Below are 27500 nucleotides of genomic sequence, written 5' to 3'. Positions count from 1 at the left end.
ACAAAATTTTCGAAATAAATTACAGTAGGCAAAAATAATGATCCAGGATTTGAAGCTAATTATATAATTAATTTTGGTCTAGTTTTTAAGCCTCTTACATTATTGTATAATATACAAATGTAGCGGTTTAGTCAACATCAATTATATTAATTCCACTATTCAATTATTTTTTCACGCCAAACCCTAAATTTTTTCATAAATATTCGTATTTGTCATATATCTTCAGTTCGGAGGCTAGAGCATAGACTATATTCACTGAACATTAAGGAATATGAGTTTTTTAAAGAACGTTTTAGAAACACAGTGAGCATAAGAAGGATCGAGTGACAAAGAGAACATGACAGGGGTCCAGTGAGAGCATGATTGGGTCGAGTGAAAGAGGATTGAGTGGGTCAAGTGATAGGAGATGGTGAGGTCAAGTGATAGGAGATGGTGGGGTCGAGAGAGAGAGAGAGAGAGAGAGAGAGAGAGAGAGAGAGAGAGAGAGAGAGAGAGAGAGAGAGAGAGAGAGAGAGAGAGAGAGAGAGAATATTTAAGTATGAGAGAGAGACCATTTCAGACATCGAGAATGAGAGAGAGAGCATACCAAAGGTCGAATGAGAGCGACTATGTGTCTCAAGTCGAGTGAGAAACAAAGCCAAGCAGACGATAAATAAATAAATAACATTCCTACTGAAACATTACCTTCTGCAAAACCTACTATGATTCTCCGACTGTTAATTTGATTTTGTAACAAAATTTAATAACAGGGAAAAGGTTCATGTTTTCCATTTTTCTTTCCAGGTGGGAATTTGCTGTAATCCTTCAACCAGTACGTGAGTAGAACAGTTATTGCACTCACCCGCCTGGGGGGGGGGGGGGGGTTGCTCGAAGAATACAATTAAAATAAATAATAATAATAAAATAAAATAAAAACATGAAATAAAATGCAAATTGAAAAGTTGTAGATGAGCGTTAGAAAAAAAACTTTTTTACGGGTGGTTATTATATATATAAATATATATATATATATATATATATATATATATATATATATATATATATATATATATATATATATATATATATATAATATTATTGAATATGACCGAAAAAGTAAGATTAATAATTCTAACACGAATTTTCTCAATCTTTCGTACATTTCTTTTCCCAACAGTGAAAAGAAATGTACGAAAGATTGAGAAAATTCGTGTTAGAATTATTAATCTTACTTTTTCGGTCATATTTAATAATATATGTCTACAGGAAAGACTGCTACCAAAATATACTAATATATATATATATATATATATATATATATATATATATATATATATATATATATATATATATATATATATATATATATATATATATAATTATTTACAAGTCAGTTAAGGAGATAAGGCTGTGTTGACAATGCCAGCCTCTACCTGCTAACTATTCAGAAGGAGGACTAAATGCCTCGTTTAGTGCCTCAGAGTGCCGTGACAGATCACGGCACTCAATAACTACTATAGCCAAGCCTGTAGTTAAGCTATGTCAATGTCATATGCTGAAAAAGAATTCTCTGTCACATGACCAGATGATTAAAATATCTCACCTGACATTTCACTGTATGGAATAAAGTTTGACAGGAACTTGTCCGTCTATTTTATATATGCTCTTGTAGCATATATAAAATAGGGTGGTAAGTGGGGTGAAAAGAGGGTGGTAAGTGGGGTGAAAAGAGGGTGGTAAGTGGGGTGAAAAGGGGGTGAAAACACCACCTTCATTCCAGCCTGTCAGCCTTGAATTCAGCCTTAAACCATTAACTTGCATTCAACTCACTGCCAACACAAAGCCAGAGAAGCTGAAGAGATATGTCTGAGCTCACACTACGAGACGAAAATAGAGACAAGAGAGACTCCAGTTTGCTCTCACGATCAGACAAGCGTTAGATATAAGGCACGCAGGCGACGAGTCACAATAACGTGGCTGAAGTAATCACAATGGACTTGAGAATGGCCCAGGACGGACCGAAACGTCGTCGTCCCTTCACCTCCTAGTGTATGTGGTCAGGTCAACATATAAGGCACGTTTTGCCCCCTGCCACAAGTCTCCAGACGCAAGCACGGCACCCACACACACACCACCATGCACCGAGGCATCAACTCATGCCATGAATTCCAAGTAGTTCTGTGTTTATCATGCTCCCCCACACCTTACCATCCACTCACACTTCCAGTAACCAATACAGAGTGCTGTGTCCTACCCTTGTGTTACGGCCACCAATACAACAACATTTGACAAACGAATATGCAGAGAGCAAGTCACAATAACCTGACTGAACATAAAAGACGCAAATCGCAAATATATAGGAAAAGATGACGTTTCTGTCCGTCCTTATCAACTTTTTCATTATTGCAGCTCTATATAACTGTACTTCTATAGTGTATAGCACTTGTCTTCTCAGATCGTGCATCGCTTTTTTTTACTAGTATAGCACCAAGTTGTACCCCACGTACCGCTTGTACCTAGAGGCACGGGTACAAAAGACTCTCAGCAGCACAAAAGTGGTATCAGAGGTAGAAATGCGATAACAGAGGTACAAAAAAAGTGCCTTCCGAGGTTCAAAAACGATATCAGAACTATAAAAGTGCTATTAGATGTACAGAAGTGCCAGGATATGTACGAAAGTGCTATCAGCGGTACAAAAGTTCCAATAGGGGGTAGAAAAGTGATAGAAGAGGCAGAAAAGTGCCTTCAGAGATACAAAAGTGCCATCAGAGGCATAAAAGTGCCGTCAGAGGTAAAAAAGAGGAACAATCAGAGGTACAAAAAATGACATAAAAGATTTAAAAGTTCCATCAGAGGCGCAAAAATACCATCAGAAATAGAAAAGTGCTACCAAAAAGCACCATCAGAGTCACAAAAAGCACCATCAGAGTCACAAAAAGCACCATCAGAGTCACAAAAAGCGCCATCAGAGTCACAAAAAGCACCATCAGAGTCACAAAAAGCGCCATCAGAGTCACAAAAAGCACCATCAGAGTCACAAAAAGCACCATCAGAGTCACAAAAAGCACCATCAGAGTCACAAAAAGCACCATCAGAGTCACAAAAAGCACCATCAGAGTCACAAAAAGCACCATCAGAGTCACAAAAAGCACCATCAGAGGCACAAAAAGCACCATCAGAGTCACAAAAAGCACCATCTGAGTCACAAAAAGCACCATCAGAGGCACAAAAAGCACCATCAGAGTCACAAAAAGCACCATCAGAGTCACAAAAAGCACCATCAGAGGCACAAAAAGCACCATCAGAGTCACAAAAAGCACCATCAGAGTCACAAAAAGCACCATCAGAGTCACAAAAAGCACCATCAGAGGCACAAAAAGCGCCATCAGAGTCACAAAAAGCACCATCAGAGTCACAAAAAGCACCATCAGAGGCACAAAAAGCACCATCAGAGTCACAAAAAGCACCATCAGAGGCACAAAAAAGCCCAGCAGAGGCACAAAAGTGCCAGTAAAGGTACACAAGAATTAACAGAGGTACACACAAGACTCCACAGAAGCAAAGGGGCCAGATGATCAAAGGAAGACTTTTATGGAAAAGCCTCGTAATCAAAATATTTTTTTTCCCTCAGGTATTCACTGGCCGGATGCGGACTGTGGGCCGGATACCACATCCCTCCCTACTTTCTCTCACTCTTCTCCATATCTCCCTTCTATTCCTTTTTCCCTACCTCTCTCCTTCCTTCCTTTGCTTCAATCTCATCCCTTCTCTCCATCTCTCACCTATTCATCCACCCATTATTCCCTCCTCTTATCCACCATCTATCCCTTCTTCCTCCCCCCTATCCCTGTTGCCTTTCTCTCCATCTATCCATCCATTCTCTCTATCCATTCTATTTACCTGGAGTCTAGGAGACTCGAACTCTGAACCCCCAAGTGCGTTAGGGCGACGATCTCTCTATCCACACTCCCTTACCCGAGGTGCTCAATATATATATCCCTCTTGGTGTTCCGTATATTCCTCTTGCTGTTCAATTTAATTTCATGCAAAGATGTATTCGACGAACACTTTATACATAGACAAGTGAACGGCAGCAACAAAACACATACATATAAATTTGAATAACAGTGTTGGTACTAGATTTAAAGAATTCTATACTGTGTTTGAGTTAACGGGGCTGGGGCCAGACTCACGAAGCAGTTACTCAAGCACTTACGAACCTAGGGCCAGATTCACGAAGCAGTTACGCAAGCACTTACGAACGTGTACATCTTTCCACAATCTTCGACGGCTTTGGTTACATTTATTAAACAGTTTACAAGCATGAAAGCTTACCAATCAACTGTTGTTATTGTTATAAACAGCCTCCTGGTGCTTCGGAGCTCATTAACTGTTTAATAATTGTCAACAAAGCCGCCAAAGATTGAGAAAAGATGCACAGGTTCGTAAGTGCTTGCGTAACTGCTTCGTGAATCTGACTCCTGGAATATAACATTGAGAGCGCTCAACGCATTGATCTCACGCTCAAATTCTACGATCACTCTCAACTCTACGATCACACGACACCTAAATGGTGTCACACAGATGGTGACACCATCACATAAATGGTGTCAGTAAACATCAAATACAATAGTGGAAAAACATATGTAACTTGACTTCACTGTACTTATATATTTGCCAGACTGATCCTAACTAAATCAAAAAAATTTTGTGATTATAATTACGCAGAGATGAAGCATCAGAGATGAAGCAGCAGCATCACAGATGAAGCAGCAGCATCGCAGATGAAACAGAAGCACCACACATGAAGCAGAAGCACCACAGATGAAGCAGGAGCACCACAGATGAAGCAGGAGCACCACAGATGAAGCAGGAGCACCACAGATGAAGCAGCAGCACCACAGATGAAGCAGCAGCACCACAGATCTGCACACCCCGGCACATATATTCTCACAGCAGTAGCCGTGGCAACAAGGAGAGAGAGAGACGCTGCCACAAGGCACTATGCCACACATGACAGAGCACACAAGAGAGCTCCGGGTGGTGCTTGACCCACATGGAAATAAGACAACGAACAGGACAAAAAATATCTAAAACTGGAGACATCTTCCGAGAGAAAATTGCCATGTATTTTTGGCTATATTTAAATGTTTATTCTAGTTTGAAGAAAATCACTGGCGATTAAAAATGAAATCACGAAGAATATGTCTATATCCATATATCTATATATGTAAATATGTCTATATACTGTATATGAAAGAGAACGTCTGTCTGTTTACCAGTCTAGAGGTATAGAGCTAGCCACAAACAACATGGCCGGATAGGGGTCGGTTCTATTCCTCTCATTAAACAGAATAGGACTTGGGAAGGTGGCAGGCGGATTCCCTAGGATTTTTCCCCTATTTACGCAAACTTCGCAAAATATATAGTAATCTAAGGCCTATATTTCCGTGCAGGTACACACACACTGCTTGCAGCAACAGACTCTCTTAAAAATAACTTTAAACTTCAAAGAGCTCAACTAAATTAATTCCGTCACAATGGGTGGAAATCCGTCTCCGGGAGCCATGTGGCCGCATATGAAGAGAATTGACAAATCCACAGCCATTGTTACGCCAAGTATGGAAGGACATGCTTTCCTCCTCTCTTCAATCGATATAAAATTGTTATATTCCTGTTCAGTTCAAGACATTCCCGCTTAGTCGGTACAGGCAAGATATTGGTACAGAGAGGACTATGGTACAGGTACAGGCAAGATAATGGTACGGGGAGGACAGTGGTACAGGTACAGGCAAGATAACTGCGTAGAGTGGTACAGGCTGCGGGCCGCTCCAAGCAACAGGCTAGTGGACCAAACTCTCATAAGTCAAGCCTGGCCTCGGGCCGGGCTTGGGGAGTAGAAGAACTCCCAGAGCCCCATCAACCAGGTATATGTGGGCCTGCGGGCCGCTCCAACCAACAGCCTAGTGGACCAAACTCTCACAAGTCAAGTCTGGCCTCGGGCCGGGCTTGGGGAGTAGAAGAACTCCCAGAACCCCATCAACCAGGTATCAACCAGGTATAATAGTACAAGGAGGACTGGTAGTCATCATATAAATTCGTTAACTTTAGTCTGAATATATTGATTTGATATGAAAATAAAGTTTTAACCGTTGTTTATAATGACACAACTTCCATTAACAATGTATTTATTATTAAGAGAAATACGCATAATAAACAGTATATTGTATTTTGAACCTTATGAACTAAAAAGTCTGATACATAAATGTAAAGTAAATCTTCTATTAAGGCCTATGAAGAAATTCGAATCAAAATATCTTTCATATATATAACTAGGCACATACATATTTATATAATTATTATCTTGGAAACCCGACACGACAGTGATTAGTACTCGTTACGTTAAAGGAATATGTAATAACAGAGTGGTCTTTATTAAACAATAAACAGGCAGTTCGTAGACTATTAAAAACTAAACGACAGAGTATTGGAACTACAGGTTCAATAATGTATCATTGATGGATTTCACGTCACTTATGAAAAACAGATTTGACTGAATTCATGATTCGATTCGGATGATAATTCTGTATGCGTTCGTAACTTAAGTAAGCCTAACCTTAACTACCCTAACTTTGCAGGTAACCATCAAAGACTTAACCCACCGTAACCTAACTTACCCACTTCAAGACCTCGAACCAACACAGAAACAGTTAAGCAAGAACATGGAACACGCAATAGCCTTAATACCCCATATGCCATTCATCTTCTTGTTCATCTCAATCATGTCCTGTATCACCTCACCCCCAACCGAATATATGGCTTGATAGAGCACGTAAAATTTGTCTTTGAAAATGTAAGGAGTGCCTTGCGAAACGCTTCCCTAGGCGTCAGACCATAAATACAGTGTGAAAATGAACTTTGGACAGTTAATTTTTCAACTACCCTCGACATTGAAGAAAAACATAAGAAATATTGAGAAGATTCGTGTTAGAATCATTAATCTTACCTTTTCGGTTATATTCAACAACATATGTTTACAAGAAAGACTGCTAATATTATATATATATATATATATATATATATATATATATATATATATATATATATATATATATATATATATATATATATATATATATATAGAACATATTTACACTTCCAGAGCATCATCAGCCCTCCCTCCCTCTCTCTCTCTCTCTCTCTCTCTCTCTCTCTCTCTCTTTCTCTCTCTCTCTCTCTCTCTCTCTCTCTCTCTCTCTCTCTTTCTCTCTCTCTCTCTCTCTCTCTCTCTCTCTCTCTCTCTCTCTCTCTCTCTCTCTCTCTCTCTCTCTCTCTTTCTCTCTCTCTACAAGTGTTGAGGGAGATGCAGCGGCTTCACTGTGGGGACCTGTACCTGGCAAGTCTCAGCCCCTGAAGTAGGCTGCCCCATGAGGCAGGCTGCCCCATGAGGCAGGCTGCCCCATGAGGCAGGCTGCCCCATGAGGCAGGCTGCCCCATGAGACAGGCTGTACAGCTGCAGATCTATGTTACCTCAGGCGTTTTCTTTACAAAAGGCAACAAATTTCTGAAAATACAAAAATCCAACTTTGCGGAAAAGTATAACGAAGCAAACTTTAGGAATAGTTGAGCTTGACAAGAACACGTGGGTAAAAATAGCTAATTTTTTGTCATAACTCGACAAATAAATTACAAGCTCAGACCGCCACACACTTGGCATTTTATTTGTTAAACCACGACAAATGCAAGAAAAGTTTGAAGCGCAAGGAAAGTTTGAAAATGCAAGAAAAAGTAGAATTTCTTAAGAACTTTGTAATAGTTGCACCGTCTTTTTGTGATGATATTTGCCAATTTATTTGTTTTTGCTGTTTATCACGAAGAAAAAATGGGGAAGGAGGTGTTTACTTACACACTATTATCTTCTTACACCATTCATTACCAATTCTCTCTCTCTCTCTCTCTCTCTCTCTCTCTCTCTCTCTCTCTCTCTCTCTCTCTCTCTCTCTCTCTCTCTCTCTCTCTCTCTCTCCTCCCTTCACCCCTCAATAATTCTCACATTCTCCTTCTCCTATCTTCTGGTTCTCCGCTTCCCTTATCTCTGACTTGCGGTTCGTCTTATTTCCTGTTAGTCAATCAATACGCCGTCACCTGACCTCAATACGGGGGTTCGTAGGTGGTAGTTTTCGGGGAGTCATTAAAGTGTCACACAGAGACGCTGGCGCTGAATTTATGGCCGCCAAAGTAAGCGTTTGTGCCCTGGATTAATTAATCTTTATGATGCGCGAATATTTCTTCTAGACGTGTTCTTTTTATCGTTTATTTTATTTTATTAATATTTTTTTATTATTTCCCGTATTGTTTATTTGTATTTTTATGTCTGTCTGTCTACTATCGTATTCGTTCGTCCGTTTGTCTGTGTATTCATATGTCTGTTTCTCCATTCAGTTTCGGGTCAATCCGCACGTCCATCTGTCATTCTGTGTGTCTACCGTCTTGTGTCAGAGAGAGAGCAGGCAACCGCAACCCAAGAGCGTCAAAAGCCCCGCTGAGGCCAGTATTATCACAAGGTAAACAGTTAGAGAAGACAATGAGGGACTGAGTTGCTTCACAGGATAGACAAGGATTCATCAAGTATCCATTTATAACCAAGTGTCTTGAACACATGTTTTCGTATCACTGCCTCTGATTATTATAAGATTGCTGTAGACTGATTGGGAGAGGCAAACAACTGGGTTGTTTATGCCCAAAAATGTCAATAGCTTCAGACCCATTAGACGTTCCATGGTAACACCATTCGAGAATTTACACTGAACCTGTGACCATAGGTGCTGGGTGGACAGCGCTTCGTATCCGTAGTCCTGAGATTCCGGGTTCGATCCCCGGTGGAGGCGAAGACAAATGAGCAAAATGTTTCATTCATCCTGATGCCCCTGTTATCTAGCAGTAAATAGGTATTTGGGAGTTAGACACCTGCTACGGGCTGCTTCCTGAGGATAGAGGCCTAATCGAGGACCGGGCCTCAGGGACACTAAGACACGAAATCATCTCAAGATAACCTCCAGATAATATGGCAGTGATGCGAAGATAATTTGTGCTAAATAAACAAACAAACCCTTCTCATGTACTTAAATTATTTGCACCATCCCCCCGCTGCCACCATTGCTGAAGTTGAGCTGCTGCTGTTGCGTTAAGATGATTGACTGTTGAACAGTTCTGCGGTGTTCGTTGATTTACTTTTACTGGGAATGTTGATAAGCTATCATTCGTTGATAAGCTTTACTTTTGCCGGGAACACAATCTTGTACTATTGTTTTGCTCGGTGCCAACTACACTTTCTCTCACTTCTGCCCTGTTGAAAACTGCTGGTCAGGCAGGAGAAGCAGTGCCGTACAGATGAGTAGCAGCAGTAGCAGCAGTAGCAGCAGTAGCAGCATCGGTAGCAAAGTAGCAGAAGCAGTCTCAGCAGTAGCAGCAGTAGCAGCAGCAGTAGCAGCAGTAGCAGCAGCACCCGCGGCTCACAGGATGAGCTTCAGATAAAACCACCCAGAAACTATGACGGATTATCACAGACGTCAAACAGCAAGCCAAGGAGATACTGATGCAGATAGTGACGAAGATAGTGATACAGATATTGGCGCAGAAACCGACGCAGACAGATGCATATACAAGAGCAGTAGTAGACAGATTAATACACAGAAGTTGGCACAGAGCCCCATACATATAAATACACATGCATACATAGATATTCATATAGATGCTAACATGTATACATATACTGTAACTCGAACATTAATATAATTAATGCATGAGTTACAAACATATATAAAGTCACATATATTATCACACATATACAGTCACATATATTATCACACATATACAGTCACATACATATATACACACACAGTGAAGCACAGACACATCAAATACCATTCGTTTAACTCATAAATCTCCTAATATAATTTAATTATAATTAAATTAAATATAATTTAATTTACACTGCCTAGTTCCTCCTCAATATTATACTTCCTTGAGTACCCTTGTTGTCATTAAGAATAAACAAGATAAATGGGCTGTACTGATAAAAGATAATCAATGAAATGATAGGTTGCATTGCAAGCATTTATATGCATTAAAATATCAGTCAACGGCCCCTTGCAACATTATGAATGCGAGATTTCAGAACTCCGCTGAGCTGCAACTGTAAATCGTCTGGTGTGAGGCGTAGATCGTTGCAAGAGTTAGTGGGTCAGGTAGGTGATTGTTGCAAGATCTAATGGGTCAGGTGACTTATTGTTATAAGAGTTAATGGATCAGGTGATTTATGGTTGCAAGAGGTTGTGGATCAGGTGAGTTATCGTTGCAAATGTTGAAGGATTGGGACATTATATGTTGTACAGTGGTGACCGAAGCAACAGTGGGAGGTCGAGAGCAGGCCCAAAGGTACATACGAGATCAGACCACCAAAAGTACACACGCGAGCCGGCCCAAAGGTACACACGCGAGCAGGTCCAGAGGTACACACGCGAGCAGGCCCAGAGGTACACACGAGGCTTCGCTAACTTGGAAGTGCTCAATGTAGAACTAATTTGCTCTGTATTTAGTGTACTCAACAAACACAACACTGGGCGCCAAAGGCACCGATTCGTCTACACTTTCCTTTGGTGTGAAATGTCTTCAACTGTGAGCAAATCATTGTTAATTGGGATGAGAATATTGCTTGGTTAGAGGAGGAGGAGGAGGAGAGGAAGGAGGAGGTGGAAGAGAAGGAAGAGGAGGAGGAGGGAGGAGAAGACCAGCGGGAGTATTGTGTTAGCTTCACGTGAGATCTAAGAGAACAAGTGAGGGGGACGCTGGCGACCGTCGAAGCTTGCAGAAGGATGACTCAATTAGTTGCAAATCTATCTGTTGACAGGCTGAAAGGCCCTTTGCAAATGTCAACATTTAGATTTGCCATTTCCTTTGGCGTGCAGAGCATATATGTGCACTTGTGTGAGTGTGTGTGTGTGTGCCCAGTTACTTGTCCCTGTTGGATTGAGTTGTATCTACTAGACCGGAACTATCTAACTACAAATGGAGCGTTACAGGGAGATAGTTTTCCCTTCTTTGAGTTCTGTGCTGCTCCTGTCTTGTCAGCCATTCCCATTTGCATCAACTTCTACTGGCTGGGGCTAAAATCAAGTGATTTGTCAAATGAAATCAAATCTGAAATCAAGTCATTTCTCGGACCAACTCTTCAGCTTGTCTACGTCATATTATGTCATATAGAAGTTTTCTACCGTCCCTATCTGTTAGTCATTGATATAAATGAAAAGTAGTAAGGGGGTCTTAGCAGCAACTCTTAAGGGGCTTTTGATTACTATTCTTTCGAATAGTTTTGCAGGAGATGTTTTATCATTGCCACAGGTGGATAGTTAAGGGACGGGGATAGTTTCTATCCCCGTCTTGTATACTGCTAACCACATTTACCATCTCCCAGCAGCTGGGCAACTATTCCGTTGCTACTGGGATCATTATACATCAGAGGTATGCTGAGGGCCTGTGCAGTTTCTTTTAGCATCCAGTGTGATACATTGGTCCGAAAGCATTTGCTTCGTCCACGACCCCGGTCGTGGGGTCGTACATCACCAGAACCACTATCTATTTTCCATCTGCTATTAAGTGTCTCGGAGTACTTTGCGTATTAATTTCCTAGTGCCACAAACTTCCACTTTCGCTCTTAGAGAAGTGCCCCCATGCCCTCCCTCTCCTTATTTCTTATTATTTAGTATTCCTCTGGAAATATTGCATTTGAGATTTCCTTATTTGTTTTGGTCTCAACTTTTGTAATCATATCCAGATCTTTTAACTAATTCTCAGTTTATATTTTATCTTGTTTGTATTGTATACCAGATGTTAAAACTCTTCTTCAACACACTGTTTCCCTGAATCCTCAGAACACTCCTGTCTATTTGCTTTTACCTGATGCCAGTGTGAGATGGGATGCAATATTGAGTAGGGTGAGTTTTTGTTAGGTAGGGATTGGCTGAGAGGAAGCGAGAGGCTGTGGGTTACAGAGAGAGAGAGAGAGAGAGAGAGAGAGAGAGAGAGAGAGAGAGAGAGAGAGAGAGAGAGAGAGAGAGAGAGAGAGAGAGAGAGAGAGAGGAGAATAAGAGACAGAGACAGAAAAACAAATGATAACGATAATTATACGAGATCAGTGAATGGGCAAGACTGATAATGTGAGCTGAACAACGCTTAGTTGCGTTTGTAACGAGGACCATCACCCCCCCCCCCCTTACAGGGAAGGGAGGGAGGGAGGGAGGGGGGTGCGTGGGGTCCGAACCCCTCGAATATGGGCCATGTTGTTCATCACATGGAAGACCTTATTTGCCACCTGTCGCGTAGCAACACCCGCTGAGTCCCCCGCCAGCCAATTGCAGCTCAGCACTGATATCCGTTGCTGTGTTTTGATTGGTTGCTTGGGTCTGGCCGTATAGTTTTTGTTTGTTAATGGAGGCATTTGTTGGCGAGGCTGTAAGACTGATGTATAACACACTCTTGTGCCAACTAGTACTCTGCGTTTTCTATGCATCGGACTCGATAGGTTAGGTGGGTTGGTTGGGTTCCCTGGTTGAATCAGGAGGTTCGAATTTTGACGGTGACAAGTCAAGAGAATGGGATGATTGTACATAGGAACCTGTTTACCCGTTGACTGAGATATATATATATATATATATATATATATATATATATATATATATATATATATATATATATATATATATATATATATATATTATATATATATATATATATATATATATATATATTATATATATACTCCGTCATCCTGTCACCTGTGTTTCACTTCTCTTGTTCATCCTGCTCCCCTGCCTCTCATCCTAATGCTTCATCTCCTTCAACGAGAACCATCCCACATCCTCCCTCCCTCTCTCCATCCTCCCTAATCCCACATCCTCCCTCCCTCCCATGTACACCCACAGGGTCGAGGGCGGCCGCCTTGTAAGGCGTGCTGGGCATAACAGAGCATTATTCTGGGCTTATTTACGACTTCAAAGGTGATTATGGAGTTGTGTGTGTTGTTGTTGGTGGTGGTGGTAGTGGTGGTGGTGGTGGTGGTAGTGGTAGTGGTGGTAGTGTAGGTTGCAGGGTAGTAGTGGTGTGCAGTGATGGCTGTGTAGCTTTGGCATAACTAGCACTTTATTCCACACCTGTAAGTGCCTGTTGTCTAATCTGCTCCTGAAAGTTGTGGATGGAGGTGGCTTCCAAGACTTCTGCTTTCACTACATTCCACTTGTTGACCACCTGTATTGGGCACGATATAATCTACATCAATCGACTCATCATTTGCGTTTCCAGTTTTTCGAATGTCCTACTTTCTCTAAATTTAAAGGAACTGTCCTTGGTTATCTTGTCTATCCAGCTTAGTACTTTGTATGTCGTGATAATATCCCCTTAGTTTCACCTCTTAACTTCCATTACCTATTCTCGAAACTTAATCCTTTTCTTATGCCAGTATATATATTTCACTAAATTATTGATCTCAATTATAACATATAATGGCCAATTTCTTCGTTCAGAAATCTCACGTACCCACAAAAATAATTTTTTTCCATTGTTGTCTTTTAGTCAGACTTTTATTTGTAATTTCTGTAAACTCTTTTTTGGTGTCTTTTCTTTTGTTTTCCTCCAACTCTTGTCTTGTGTATCTCACGACTTGATGGCTCTTGCAGCCTCTGTCATTGTTACCTTAATGATCCGCTGTGCCCCTGAGCCTTTCGGCGTTCCAGGAAATGAGGTATATCTTCTTGTTCAAAAGTTTTTCAGTTACACACGCTCTGGTGGAGAGAGTGTTGGAGGTGGTGGTGGTAGGTGGTGGTGGTGATAGGTGGTGGTGGTGGTAGTGGTGGTAGGTGGTGGTGCTAGTGGAGTGAATTATCATGGTGGTAGTGGTATATGGTAGCGATGGCGATTGACTGATTCTTTACTATGTTCCCCCTTACTGGATGACCCATAGATGTGCGGTTCTTCCTGCGTAATAGAATGATAGATGGAGCAACTGGTGTGAATATCACTTTCCCTGTGGTATTGGGTGGTGAATGTGGTGGTAGTGATGATATGTTTTTGTAGTATTGTACATAGTTGTAAACGGTATTTAAAATTACACACCAACAACTACACTGAACTTATGACATTAAACAATTTGCAACATATCAATTAGGTTTTAACGAGCAATTTGTTTTGCAACGTCCCTGCAACACAGTTGATAATCGCTACTACATCAGTAACATCACCATCAGCCTGTATTTTATCAACATCACCTGCAACGGACCTAATAACATTACCAGAAACGTCATCATACTTGAACAGAAACATCACTACCCAATTTCAACATTATCTGCAAAATTACGTCAATAATTACCACAAAGCTCACTAGAAACACATCAACACATCAACACATATCATCACTAACTTCACTAACAGCCTTATTTTTTACACTAATGGCCACAAGCTATTTGCACATCATCATTAACATCTTTAGCAACATCAAATTTGTTTTTAACATCACCAGCAACACATCAATAGAGCAACACTATCATCTCTAGCTACATCAAAATCACCAACAGCTCTAGTGTTGTCACAAACACCATAACAAAACAGCATCACCATAGCCAACAAAGTCAACTAAACCCGTCGAAACCAAGACTCTCCAAAAGGCATCGAACCCCAACACCTTTAGACATGTCGAAAGAATTCACCTCCAAAGTTCCCCACCAACACCAATATATAAACCCGAAACTCCACTATATGTGGAGTTTCGAACACTGGAACACCATTGAACGGAATCCAACCCGAATTCTGACTTTCCCATTTGGGCCGAGAATCGAATGCTATATATATGGGGAAGGGGGTTAGTGGGGGCGCTCCAGTCATCCGTCCTGCCTTAAGTGACGATTTGGATTCGGGAATATCCTTGAGGTCTGAGTTGGTCGGCCTTAGCATGGATGATGTGGGATGATATTCCTTCTTGTTTCTTATCACACAACTAATATTTACTAAACCAGGAACATCACAACCCTAAACATTTATCAATTAACTAACATCAACATGTTAACAACATCATCTTACTATCAAACATCGCTAAATAATGCAATACAACGCTCTAAGAAAAGATTTAAGGATTTATTTTGGAATTACTTTAAATTTATTTGCAATATCTATAGATATAGAAGTTATTAATTCCCGTTAATATTCTCAACTTAAACAAAGATGTTGATAAAAGTATTTTATATTTATAGTTTCTCAATAAGCAACAAATAAACTAAAAATACACTGAACACAAAATTCAAAAGCCTAGAAATACATTACCCTCCTCATCCTCCATGTGAAATTTTTATGCACTGTAATATATTTGAGATGCTTTAAGAATGTGAAACTTGGAAATGTTATACATCTCTCACTTAGAGGTTTAAAACCTTTCTCCACACACACACACACACACACACACACACACACACACACACACACACACACACACACACACACACACACACACACACACACACACCTGTCAACAAACGAAGTGCACAAAGGGTAAATCTAGAGAAATATATATTGTGTTGGCTCGTTATTCTAAGAGTGCCACGGCCAAGCAAAGTGTTCAGCAGCACTACCAAATATTCACGACACGACCATTTGTGTTCCTAATGCAGTGCCATACTCGGGTGCCAGGAGGGGGGGGGAGGAGGTGTCAGACTTGCTGTGATCTCTCTCTCTCTCTCTCTCTCTCTCTCTCTCTCTCTCCCACCTTCACTGTCCAAATATCTTGGGTAGAATGATGCTCCATGATTCAGTTTATACAAATTGTGTCTTGAGTCGAGTTTGTCATAAAGTTGGTTGGGTAAACTGCAAACGTCACTGTCTCTTGTCTTGTTCACTGTTCACTGGTAAGTTATCACAGCTCCATTGAACAAAAAAGAGGTACTAGTATTTGCACTGAAAGTATAATGAACCATCTATAGCAAAACACTCAATCCAAAACACTTTTTAAATCTAAAAATTATTATACCATACAAACACAGATTTTCAACAATGCAACGATCGACCTCAGTAACGCAGGTATTAAACTAACTAAAGGCCTCATCAACTAACTAGTAACATCAACAACGGACACATTAACAGGAATTAACAGGAGATAATGATGCTGGCAGCACTCAGATGCTGTCAACCAGAGATGCAATTCATCTCCACTCTTCATGCCTGGTTGACGTTCCATTCCTGATGACCCGAAGTGGTTGGGCACTTAGTTCTCCCACTTCAGCCATCGTCCTCGTATCCCAACCAAGTGTCATGTGTCAAGTGTCCTGTATCCTCACCAGCTCAACGTATTTTTCAGGTTATTAAAACACTTAACCACATCCACAGCTGAACAATGATCAAAGGGAGTAATTATTGCATAACAAAAATCATTATATACTAGCTCGTCAAACCACAACACTCACTGTTGTTCTCGACTACAAAGCAGACTGTTCGTTCTAGCAGGTAATATTACCACCGATCTCACAGTATTAGTAATATAGTGACATATGTGCAGTGGGAAAGGTTGTGTTACTGCTCACAGGATGGGTGTGGGGGGTCCACTACTGCTCACAGGATGGGTGTGTGGGGTCCACTACTGCTCACAGGATGGGTGTGTGGGGTCCACTACTGCTCACAGGATGGGTGTGGGGTCCACTACTGCTCACAGGATGGGTGTGTGGGGTCCACTACTGCTCACAGGATGGGGGTGTGGGGTCCACTACTGCTCACAGGATGGGTGTGTGGGGTCCACTACTGCTCACAGGATGGGGGTGTGGGGTCCACTACTGCTCACAGGATGGGTGTGTGGGGTCCACTACTGCTCACAGGATGGGGGTGTGGGGTCCACTACTGCTCACAGGATGGGTGTGTGGGGTCCACTACTGCTCACAGGATGGGTGTGGGGTCCACTACTGCTCACAGGATGGGTGTGGGGTCCACTACTGCTCACAGGATGGGTGTGGGGTCCACTACTGCTCACAGGATGGGTGTGTGGGGTCCACTACTGCTCACAGGATGAACATAGGATGCAATATAAATGAACTAACCTGAACATCTGCCTCGTAACGGCCTTCCTATAGCATCAATTAGAAATCGTAAGAAATCCTAAATACTGAGAAACATCCTAGAGAGAGAGAGAGAGAGAGAGAGAGAGAGAGAGAGAGAGAGAGAGAGAGAGAGAGAGAGAGAGAGAGAGAGAGAGAGAGAGAGAGAGAGAAGGGCAAGATATAGGAAACACGGGAGATGAACCACTTAACCTCAGGGTTCCAGGGGAGGCAAACAACGCGAGCAAGATAAAGTGATTAGCTAACAAGGCCCCTCCGACCATCCTGACGCATTAGTGCTCTGCCCTTCCATCACCCCCACGCCCACGCTATCACCCCACGCCCACGATATCACCCAACGCCCACGATATCACCCCACGCCCACGATATCACCCAACGCCCACGAGAGTAGTGGCACATCAGCCCCCTCTACCTTCAGCCCCCTCTACCTTCGACAAGAACGCCTCTACTCACTCTCTTTAACCCCCAACGACTACCACGTCAACCATTACAACACAACTACCATTTAACTCCCCACCAATAGGCACGACCAGAACATCATCCACACCCCAATAACGTAAGGTATATTTAACCTAAAGATGGCTTTCTGCAACCGGTCCATTACGGCTTCAATCTACAACAAAGACATTTCTGCAATTGCAAAGTGTTTTTGCGCTTTTTTTTGCTTTATATACCAATTTCATTGCCTGAAAAACTGCAAGCTAAAAAATTAATTAAATAAAACACTGTTTTGTCTTGATTAATCTGTAGTTAAATTAAAGTAAGGGCAGTCGTCATTTAAGGTCAAATATCGACCTCCACCTCAGAATTCTCTGATGTATTGATGCAGTTTATTCAACAAAAAATAAAGTAACTCAAATTTGTTAGATCTAGCTGGCCCAGATAAAATTCTTCTGTTAATTCGAGAGTTCGAGGTCTTTATATATAGTTTCAGCGAGGAATTCACTTCTGTTCACCTGTTTGACACAATATATTATATATTATTCCTCGCTGTTATTTCTCCGTTGAATTCTTTTGTTATGTTCTCTGTTAGGTGACGTGATATCATATCAGCACACACACACACACACACACACACACACACACACACACACACACACACGCACACACACACACACCACAAAGCAACACACACAGATGCACTACACACACAATTCTCTGTATAAAAGAACCAACAAGCCCTCAGGGTAACACTCACCCCCCTAAAAAAAAAGTCCATTCTCCCAGGTAATTCTATTTTTTCCTTCCTCTTCTCTCCTCTTCTCTCAATCTCTCTTCACCCCTTTATCCCACAGTTCTCTTTGCCTTTGCTTCCGTTCTTATACGTTTTCCTTGTTCCTTCTTCCTCCTCCTTGTCTCGTGCTTTCTCCTCCTATCTCCTGCTATCTCCTCACCTCTCTTGATCTCTCTTCTCCTTCGCTGCTCTCTCTCCTTTTCTCTAATCTCGTCCTTCTTCCTCACCTCTCACATTCACCATCGTTCGCTCCTCAATCTATTCCTCTCTTCGTTCCTCCCTCTCCGTCCGTTCCTCTAACCCCCATGTTCTCCTATCCCACGTTCTAATCTCCCCTGTTCTTCTATCCTGTGTTCTCCTATCTCGTGTTCCCTTGTTTGTTTCCGTTCAGGACAATGTAAAAATTTATAATTTTCCATTTGTTAGAGAACAAGCTCGCGAGGGAGATTGAATGATCATTTTTGAATGTCAAAGGTGCTTAAAATATTGTATTGAATGATATCAATCTCCCTGTCTTTACGTCTGTTTGTTTGTGTGTTTGTGTGTTTGCCTGTGTCTCTGTATCTGTTTGTTTTCGTGTCTGGGTGGTATTCTGTCTGTCTCTGTTATCTGTCATTGTCGTTGTCAATCTGTATTTCTGTCACTTTCTCTTTCCTGACACTATTTCTCTTTCACTGTTTATCTCTCTCTCTCTCTCTCTCTCTCTCTCTCTCTCTCTCTCTCTCTCTCTCTCTCTCTCTCTCTCTCTCTCTCTCTCTCTCTCTCTCGTCTCTCTATTTCATCTTCCCGTTCTCTCCATCTCGTTTTATTTATCTTATATTCACGTATTTTCTCTCCCAATATAGGTCATGGACACACACACACACACACTAAGAGAACGAGTTAAGATGACGGGTTAAGAGGAGGAGTTAAGATGACGAGTTAAGAGGACGGGTTAAGAGGACGGGTTAAGAGGACGGGTTAAGAGGACGAGTTAAAAGGACGAGTTAAGAGGACGAGTTAAGAGGACGGGTTAGAATAACTCAACAGCATAATTAGCGCAACAAATTCTTGTTATTGTATCATTACTTTTGATGTTACTTGTATATCAAGGAGACCTGAGGACGGCTGCTCGTTCCTATTGTGAGGCCAACCACTTGGACTGGACGGTAGAGCGACGGTCTCACTTCATGCAGGTCGGCGTTCAATCCCCGACCGTCCACAAGTGGTTGGGCACCACTCCTTTCCCCCGTCTCATCCCAAATCCTTATCCTGACCCCTTCCCTATATAGTCGTAATGGCTTAGCTCTTTCCCTGAAAGTTCCATTCCCGTCTGATAGGACTCCAAGCTTGAAGGTACTTAAAAGCATCGTTAGCAACAGCAGCAGCAGTAAAACAGTAGCAGTAACAGCAGTTGCAACAGCAGCAGTAATCACAGTAACAATAACAGCAGTTGCAACAGCAGCAGTAATCACAGTAACAATAACAGCAGTTACAACAGCAGCAGTAGCGAAAATGTTCCCCATATTATCAACAAAGAGACCGTCGCTTTGATGATCATTGGCTTCAAAAGGCTGAGTATTTTATACGTGTGACAATCATCTGCTAATTATTTGGTGAATTATGTTGCAGGAGGCCAGTAAACACAATACCAGCCGGTGTTGACCCCTAATGTTGTTGCAGGAGGCCAGTAAACACAATACCAGCCGGTGTTGACCCCTAATGTTGTTGCAATGGACCTGGGAACACAATACCAGCCAGTGTTGACCTCTGTTTGGCAAGATGTGATCTCACAAGGCGATCACATCTAAAGCTTCTGTTATTCTGCATTAAGCGCGAGGGAGATGGTGAGTAGAGGCAGGTGATAGTGAGGAGAGGCAGGTGGTAGCGAGAAGAGGCAGGTGATAGTGAGAAGAGGAAGGTGATAGTGAGAAGAGGCAGGTGGTAGTGAGGAGAGGCAGGTAGTGTCCTGTATACAACCATTGAAAGTCTGATTTACCTCAAGGGGGGACCCAAAGAGCCTGATCGATGCACTCAAAGACTCTTTCCTTGTCCACACTTGGCCCTCTACCACCTCCAGGCATCAACACAGTCATTCCAACACATGTTGGTGCCACAGCAACACCCCCCACACAACGGTCTAATGTAACTTGCAATATATGCATATTTTTTTTAATGTTGCATGTAGGTGTATTCCCAGCACGGAGGATGTTTTATGCAAGGATCACGGGGCAGGTCTCTCCTCTGGAAACCTGAGACGCGTCCTGGAAACGATAGTTGAAATTTTTATTCACTTCACAAAAGTTCATGAAGATGACTTAGGGGAGAGAGAGAGAGAGAGAGAGAGAGAGAGAGAGAGAGAGAGAGAGAGAGAGAGAGAGAGAGAGAGAGAGAGAGAGAGAGAGAGAGAGAGAGAGACAGAGAGACTGGAGCTCTGAGGACAGGTGGATGCACACCGCTAGACTTAGAGACAAGCTTTGGTGGATGGAGGAAAGGTCTTTCACGCTCACTAAGCCCGAGTAACACACACACACACACACACACACACACACACACACACACACACACACACGGAAGGAGCAGAAGAACTGTGCCTCCCGCTCTCCATGGTGTATAACAAATCACTGGCAACAGGGGAACTGCCAGAAATTTGGAAAGCAGCTAACGTAGTCCCGATATACAAGAAAGGGGATAGACAGGAGGCACTGAATTACAGACCAGTGTCCCTAACCTGCATACCATGCAAGTTGATGGAGAAGATTGTGCGAAGAAAGCTAGTGGAACATCTGGAGCGAAAGAACTTTGTAACACAGCATCAACATGGATTCAGGGATGGCAGGTCCTGCCTCACAGGGTTACTTGAATTCTACGACCAGGCAACAAAAATAAGGCAAGAAAGAGAAGGGTGGGCAGACTGCATATTTTTGGATTGTCAGAAAGCCTTTGACACAGTGCCACACAAGAGGCTAGTGAAAAAACTGGAGATGCAGGCTGGAGTGAAAGGGAAGGTACTCCGTTGGATACAGGAATACCTAAGTAACAGGAGACAACGAGTCAGTGTGAGGGGTGAGGTCTCAGATTGGCGAGACGTTACGAGTGGAGTACCGCAGGGGTCAGTCCTTGGACCTATACTGTTTCTGATATATGTAAATGATCTTCCAGAGGGTATAGAATCGTTTCTCTCAATGTTTGCCGATGATGCAAAAATTATGAGGAGGATTGAAACTGAGGACGATAGTAGGAGGCTACAAGATGACCTAGACAGACTGAGTGAATGGTCCAACAAATGGCTGTTGAAGTTCAACCCGAGTAAATGCAAAGTAATGAAACTAGGTGGTGGAAATAGGAGGCCAAACACAGGATACAGAATAGGAGATGAAGTACTTAATGAAACGAACAGAGAGAAAGATCTAGGAGTTGATATCACACCAAACCTGTCTCCTGAAGCCCACATAAAAAGAATAACGTCTGCGGCATATGCGAGGCTGGCTAACATCAGAACAGCGTTCTGATGTTAGCTGTGTAAGGAATCATTCAGAATCTTGTACACCACATATGTAAGACCAATCCTGGAGCATGCGGCCCCAGCATGGAGCCCGTACCTTGTCAAGCACAAGACGAAGCTGGAAAAAGTCCAAAGGTATGCCACTAGACTAGTCCCAGAACTAAGAGGCATGAGTTACGAGGAAAGGCTGCGGGAAATGCACCTTACGACACTGGAAGACAGAAGAGTAAGGGGAGACATGATCACAACCTACAAAATCCTCAGAGGAATCGACCGGGTAAACAAGGATAAACTATTCAACACTGGTGGGACGCGAACAAGGGGACACAGGTGGAAACTGAGTACTCACATGAGCCACAGAGACGTTAGAAGGAACTTTTTCAGTGTCAGAGTAGTTAACGGATGGAATGCATTAGGCAGTGATGTGGTGGAGGCTGACTCCATACACAGTTTTAAATGTAGATATGATAGAGCCCAGTAGGCTCAGGAATCTGTACACCAGTTGATTGACAGTTGAGAGGCGGGACCAAAGAGCCAAAGCTCAACCCCCGCAAGCACAAATAGGTGAGTACAAATAGGTGAGTACACACAGACACACACACACACACACACACACACACACACACACACACACACACACACACACACACACACACACATACAGTCCCATGTACTGCCCTATTTGTGCCTGCAGGATCGAGAGCTGTACCTCGCTTTACTAGCCACCAGTTATCTAACGTCATGATAACTAGCCCATTTCACTATTATATCTACTTTTAAAATTATAAATGTAATTTGCTTCTACAACTTGTTCCTTTAATTCCTTCCAGTTCCCACTACTCTTACGCTAAATGAAAACTTTCTAGCATCTCTACGACTCATCTAGGACTTTAGCTTCCATCCATCCAGTGCTATCTAGTGCTATACAAGAGTGCTATCATGCCCTCTTGTTCTGTGGGTATTCATTCTGAATGTCTTATCTTTTCCCCCCCTCTGTCAATCCCCCAATTATTTCATACGTCTTTATCATGCCTTCCTTCTCTCTCTCTCCTCTTTTCTAGGATTGTCAGGTATGGTTCCTTCAGTCTTAAGAACCACCACCTAACTACCGAGAACCACCGACGGACACTCTGAGTACCAGTAAAGCAGTGACACCTTTAAAACAAAATGCTGTTGGATTTACGACGTACGAGTCAAATATTGACGCTTTCAAAACTATAAATGTTTGTATTGGACGAATAACTTCAACTAGAAACCCAACATTGAAGAATTTAACATGAATCCCGCCACTGGAAATTGTCTCCCAGACCAACACTGAGAAGGAACATGATTACACACAGAAATCACAATAGCGTGATGTATCAAATGAATAAATCGACAAGGGCCGTGACGAAGGTTCGAATCTACGTCCGAAAGAATCCCTGACGCTGCCTTAGTTGTCAGGGCCGTGACGAAGATTCGAATCTACGTTCGAGAGGATCCCAGACGCTGTCTTAGTCGTCTGGGATCCTCTTGGATGTAGGTTCGAACCCTCGTCACGGCCCTTGTGGATTTGTTCTAGGACCATGATCAAGCCGCTCTCACACGACGTGGTAATGGTCCACGACGGACCGAAACGTCGTCGTTTCTTCATTTTCTGACGTGGGGTTTGGTCATTATATTGTGACTCATCGTCCGCAACACTGAGAAGTCTAACATAGAACCTACCACTGGAAATTGCCTCCGGATCAACACTGAATAATCGGACGAAACACCACTGGATATTCCTGACGAAACACCCTGACGAAACACCACTGGATAATCGGACGAAACACCACTGGATATTTCTGACGAAACACCACTGGATATTCCTGACGAAACACCACTGGATATTCCTGACGAAACACCACTGGATATTTCTGACGAAACACCACTGGATATTCCTGACGAAACACCACTGGATATTTCTGACGAAACACCACTGGATATTCCTGACGAAACACCACTGGATATTTCTGACGAAACACCACTGGATATTCCTGACGAAACACCACTGGATATTTCTGACGAAACACCACTGGATATTCCTGACGAAACACCACTGGATATTCCTGACGAAACACCACTGGATATTCCTGACGAAACACCACTGGATATTTCTGACGAAACACCACTGGATATTTCTGACGAAACACCCTGACGAAACACCACTGGATATTTCTGAGGAAACACCACTGGATAATCTGCCATGAAACACCACTGAAGACCCAGACAAATAACTTACAACTCGGAAAACATAAACTAGAAACAGCTATTGAATTCATAACTCTAGTTACAATTTATTAGAATCAATTAGAACAAATTTATTTATAAATTTTTTCATGATCCTTGCCCCTGTTCCCTTCACTGTTGTCTAATGATGGAAAATGTTCCAAGAAATCTCTGGATATAGTTGCAGGCAAATTTGTTGCCTGTAATTATTTGCAACATAATTTCTAAGGGCATCACGTGTATCGCATAATAAAAGTCACATATATAGTGTAAGGTATTAGAGAAAAATGTATTAGAAATTATCTTCAAATACAATGCCTAGTAAGCTAGTAAGCATGTAGACAGTTCAAGAAAATGACATAACACTAAAATAACTACGATATATCAATATTTAGTTCCGTTACCTACACGGAAACTGTGTGACTAACGACATGCCTAAAGGGATTGTTGCTAAATCTAGCAGCAAGTGGGCACCAGCGATTTCGCTAGCCGCTACCAATTTTCTAGTACGATAGTTTTTGGTCTTAGGTTGAGTATACGTCAAAATACGACGTTAGTATTATGATGACGGGTTACATTATCGCTGACACGTTGGTCTGAGGAATACATTTTACCGTCTCTTGATATTTTACTCAAGGAAAATGTAACGCATTTAGAAGGAAAACTCCTGAATGTTCGTCTAGATATTTTTCTAATCACCATTAAAGGGTCAAGCAACTAAGTCTATTATACACGTCTCATACAGGGCTCTCCGTATTTGTCGTTCTTAGTTTATTGATAGTGAATTGTTAAGCAAATAAAAATGTATAATTATGGTTGAACTAGGCCGAGAGAGGGAGAGAGAGAGAGAGAGAGAGAGAGAGAGAGAGAGAGAGAGAGAGAGAGAGAGAGAGAGAGAGAGAGAGAGAGAGAGAGAGAGAGAGAGAGAGAGAGAGGAAGGAAGGAACCAGGAGAGTGTTTCCTGTCACATTCATGTGTGTGTGAGAGAGAGAGCAGTCTGGCCACACACACACACACACACACACACACACACACACACACACACACACACACACACACACACACACACACACACACATCTATGTTTGTGAACAGGCGTCTCTTTCTCAAAACAAGTTCCGGCGTGTTTCTCCTATCATCAACTGGGTGAGGACATCAACTTCTCCACTCTCATATCTTCTCCCTCACCTCTCCTCCTCCCTCCCCCCCTCTCTCTTACCTCACCCATCCTCCCTCACCTCTCCCCACCTCACCTCTCTCCCCCCCCCCCTCTTTTACCCCATCTCTGAACTTACTTTCATCGTTAACACTTTAACTATTTCATGTTTATCACGGTCACTTAACTAATTATCTCTTCACTTGCCTATTTACCTATATATATTTGATCAAGACTTGATGCATCGATTCCAACACAAGATCAAAACGCAGTTTCGTGAAAACTCGTCGTTCTGATCAAATGTAAATTAACATTTCTGGCCAATAGAACTCCTGAGAACTCTACTAAGACTTCCTTCAATATCTCATGAATCCATTAAGATAAGTTGGTCCACGAACGTATTGCATGCAATTATCTAACTTGATAAGAGCTTCATGCAAGAATCTAACGAGATAAGAGCTTCATGCAACAATCTAAGCATCATATATACTTAAGTTCTCGAGAGAAGTAGCAGTGACTTGAAATATTAACTGGTGCAAATTCGATAAGTTTAGATTCAGGAAAAAAACTGGATAAATACTGATTTGAAAATAGGTTTTAAAATTTCTGAAACAAATTACCAGATAACATAATAAACATGGGATCGTTGGATTGTTTCAAGTTCAGGTTAGACAAATATGTGAATGAGTTTGGGGGTGGATGTAAATAGGAACTGCCTCGAATGTGCCAAACTTATGTATATGTGATTTATATTGTATTTTCTTAAATAAAGATAAAAAAAATAAGTATAACATTCAGGGGTTTTAAAGATCATGTTCTGTGATATTGAAACACTTGTTCAATGAGAATTATAATGTAGTATTGCCTTGTAAAACTTATGTATATATGATTTATATTGTATTTTCTTAAATAAAGATAAAAAAAATTACATGTAGTTATAATTTTATACAATTATTTCGCTAGTTAATGGGGGTTAAGTTAGTGTTTCTTTGTTTACTAACTTGTATGTCATAATTTGTTCGGGTAAGGCAAGAAGTCGAAGCTGTTTGGGATATCCCTAATCACTGACAGATTGAGTTAATTGCCTGTGATTTAAAACAGGTGTTTCGAACGTAACTGTGTTTAAAAACAGCGACGCGACTGTTCAGTCGAACATATATGGGAACCGACCATATACAGCAACCAGGAAATTATTCCGTAACGGAACATAAACAGTTACCAAGATAATAAGAGATAGGAAACTGTGTATTTTTCCTTTTGTTGTGTACAAGAGAATTTATTCTGTGTAAGCCACCGACCAGCTGACCCCACACCGAGGCGAGACACATCAAGGAGCGCTTATCTGCCACCGGCGCCTTAGTCACTCGATCAATAAGGTCTAAGATCTGAGAAAAAGATTGCTGAGTTAGGAAAAAAAAGTCAGAACATCGTAGCTGAATCAAATAACCCAATTTACATATATGATATGAAGACCGTAATGACGTTTCATGCAATTCTGGCCATTTATGACGTGTTTAAAAGACCTTTAGGACGGGCCGAAACGGGAAGGGAAGGGAACTATCAAGGGTAAAACGCCAAGGCATTATGACTATATAGCACTTGGAAGGGTTGACCTGACCACACACTAGAAAATGAAGCGACGACGACGTTTAGGTCCGTCCTGGACCATTCTCAAGTTGATTGTGAGAATGGTCCAGGACGGACCGAAACGTCGTCGTCGCTCCACTCTCTAGTGTGTGGTTTGGTCAACATATTCCAGCCACGTTATTGTGACTCCTCGTCTGCATTTTTTTTATCTTTATTTAAGAAAACACAATATAAATCACATATACATAAGTTTTACAAGGGATTATACATTATAATTCTTAGTGAACAAGTGTTTCAGTAGTACAGAACAAGATCTTTAAAAAACCTCTGAATGTTATACTTATTTACCTATAAACGATTTACAAAAATTGGAGAATAAATTTACATTAAAATACAGGGGAAATTATTACATTTATATATATTTTATATAATTCTCAGTAAACCAATTTTCCATATCATCAGCGAGCATGAGCCGTAAACCCCAAATGTTATACCTGATCCTGCCTCGCAAGAACTTCAATATTTTGTCTGCTGAAACTTTCTATTTCTTTCTTTTCATAGAAGAGTCACAGGAGCAGACGACTTCCGATTCCTGTTGGCAGGCTGAGAGCTCTCTCTCTCTCACTTGCACCTGCTAAGCCTTGCTCACCAAATTTCCCCATGCAACAC

The 27500-nt window shown here is 41.7% G+C and overlaps 3 protein-coding genes across 3 annotated transcripts in view; 2 read left to right on the top strand and 1 right to left on the bottom strand.

The window, feature by feature from the left end:
- The window catches only part of LOC123767011 (calcium-binding and coiled-coil domain-containing protein 2-like), a 6714-nt gene extending 3221 nt beyond the window's left edge, over positions 1-3493 (top strand). The window contains exon 2 of the mRNA XM_069307335.1: positions 2833-3493. Within this exon, the coding sequence (XP_069163436.1) occupies positions 2833-3493 (661 nt within the window). The remainder of the gene's footprint in view (positions 1-2832) is intronic.
- LOC123750740 (dopamine receptor 1) overlaps positions 1-27500 on the top strand; it is a 388088-nt gene that overhangs the window by 21072 nt on the left and 339516 nt on the right. The window lies entirely within an intron of this gene.
- LOC123766706 (NADPH-dependent diflavin oxidoreductase 1) overlaps positions 1-27500 on the bottom strand; it is a 173840-nt gene that overhangs the window by 91192 nt on the left and 55148 nt on the right. The window lies entirely within an intron of this gene.

The sequence above is a fragment of the Procambarus clarkii genome, chromosome 60 (genome assembly GCF_040958095.1).
Source record: "Procambarus clarkii isolate CNS0578487 chromosome 60, FALCON_Pclarkii_2.0, whole genome shotgun sequence".
Classification (NCBI taxonomy): Eukaryota; Metazoa; Arthropoda; class Malacostraca; order Decapoda; family Cambaridae; genus Procambarus; species Procambarus clarkii.
The sequence above is the reverse complement of the archived record's forward strand: the minus strand, read 5'-3'. Positions and strand labels throughout refer to the sequence as shown.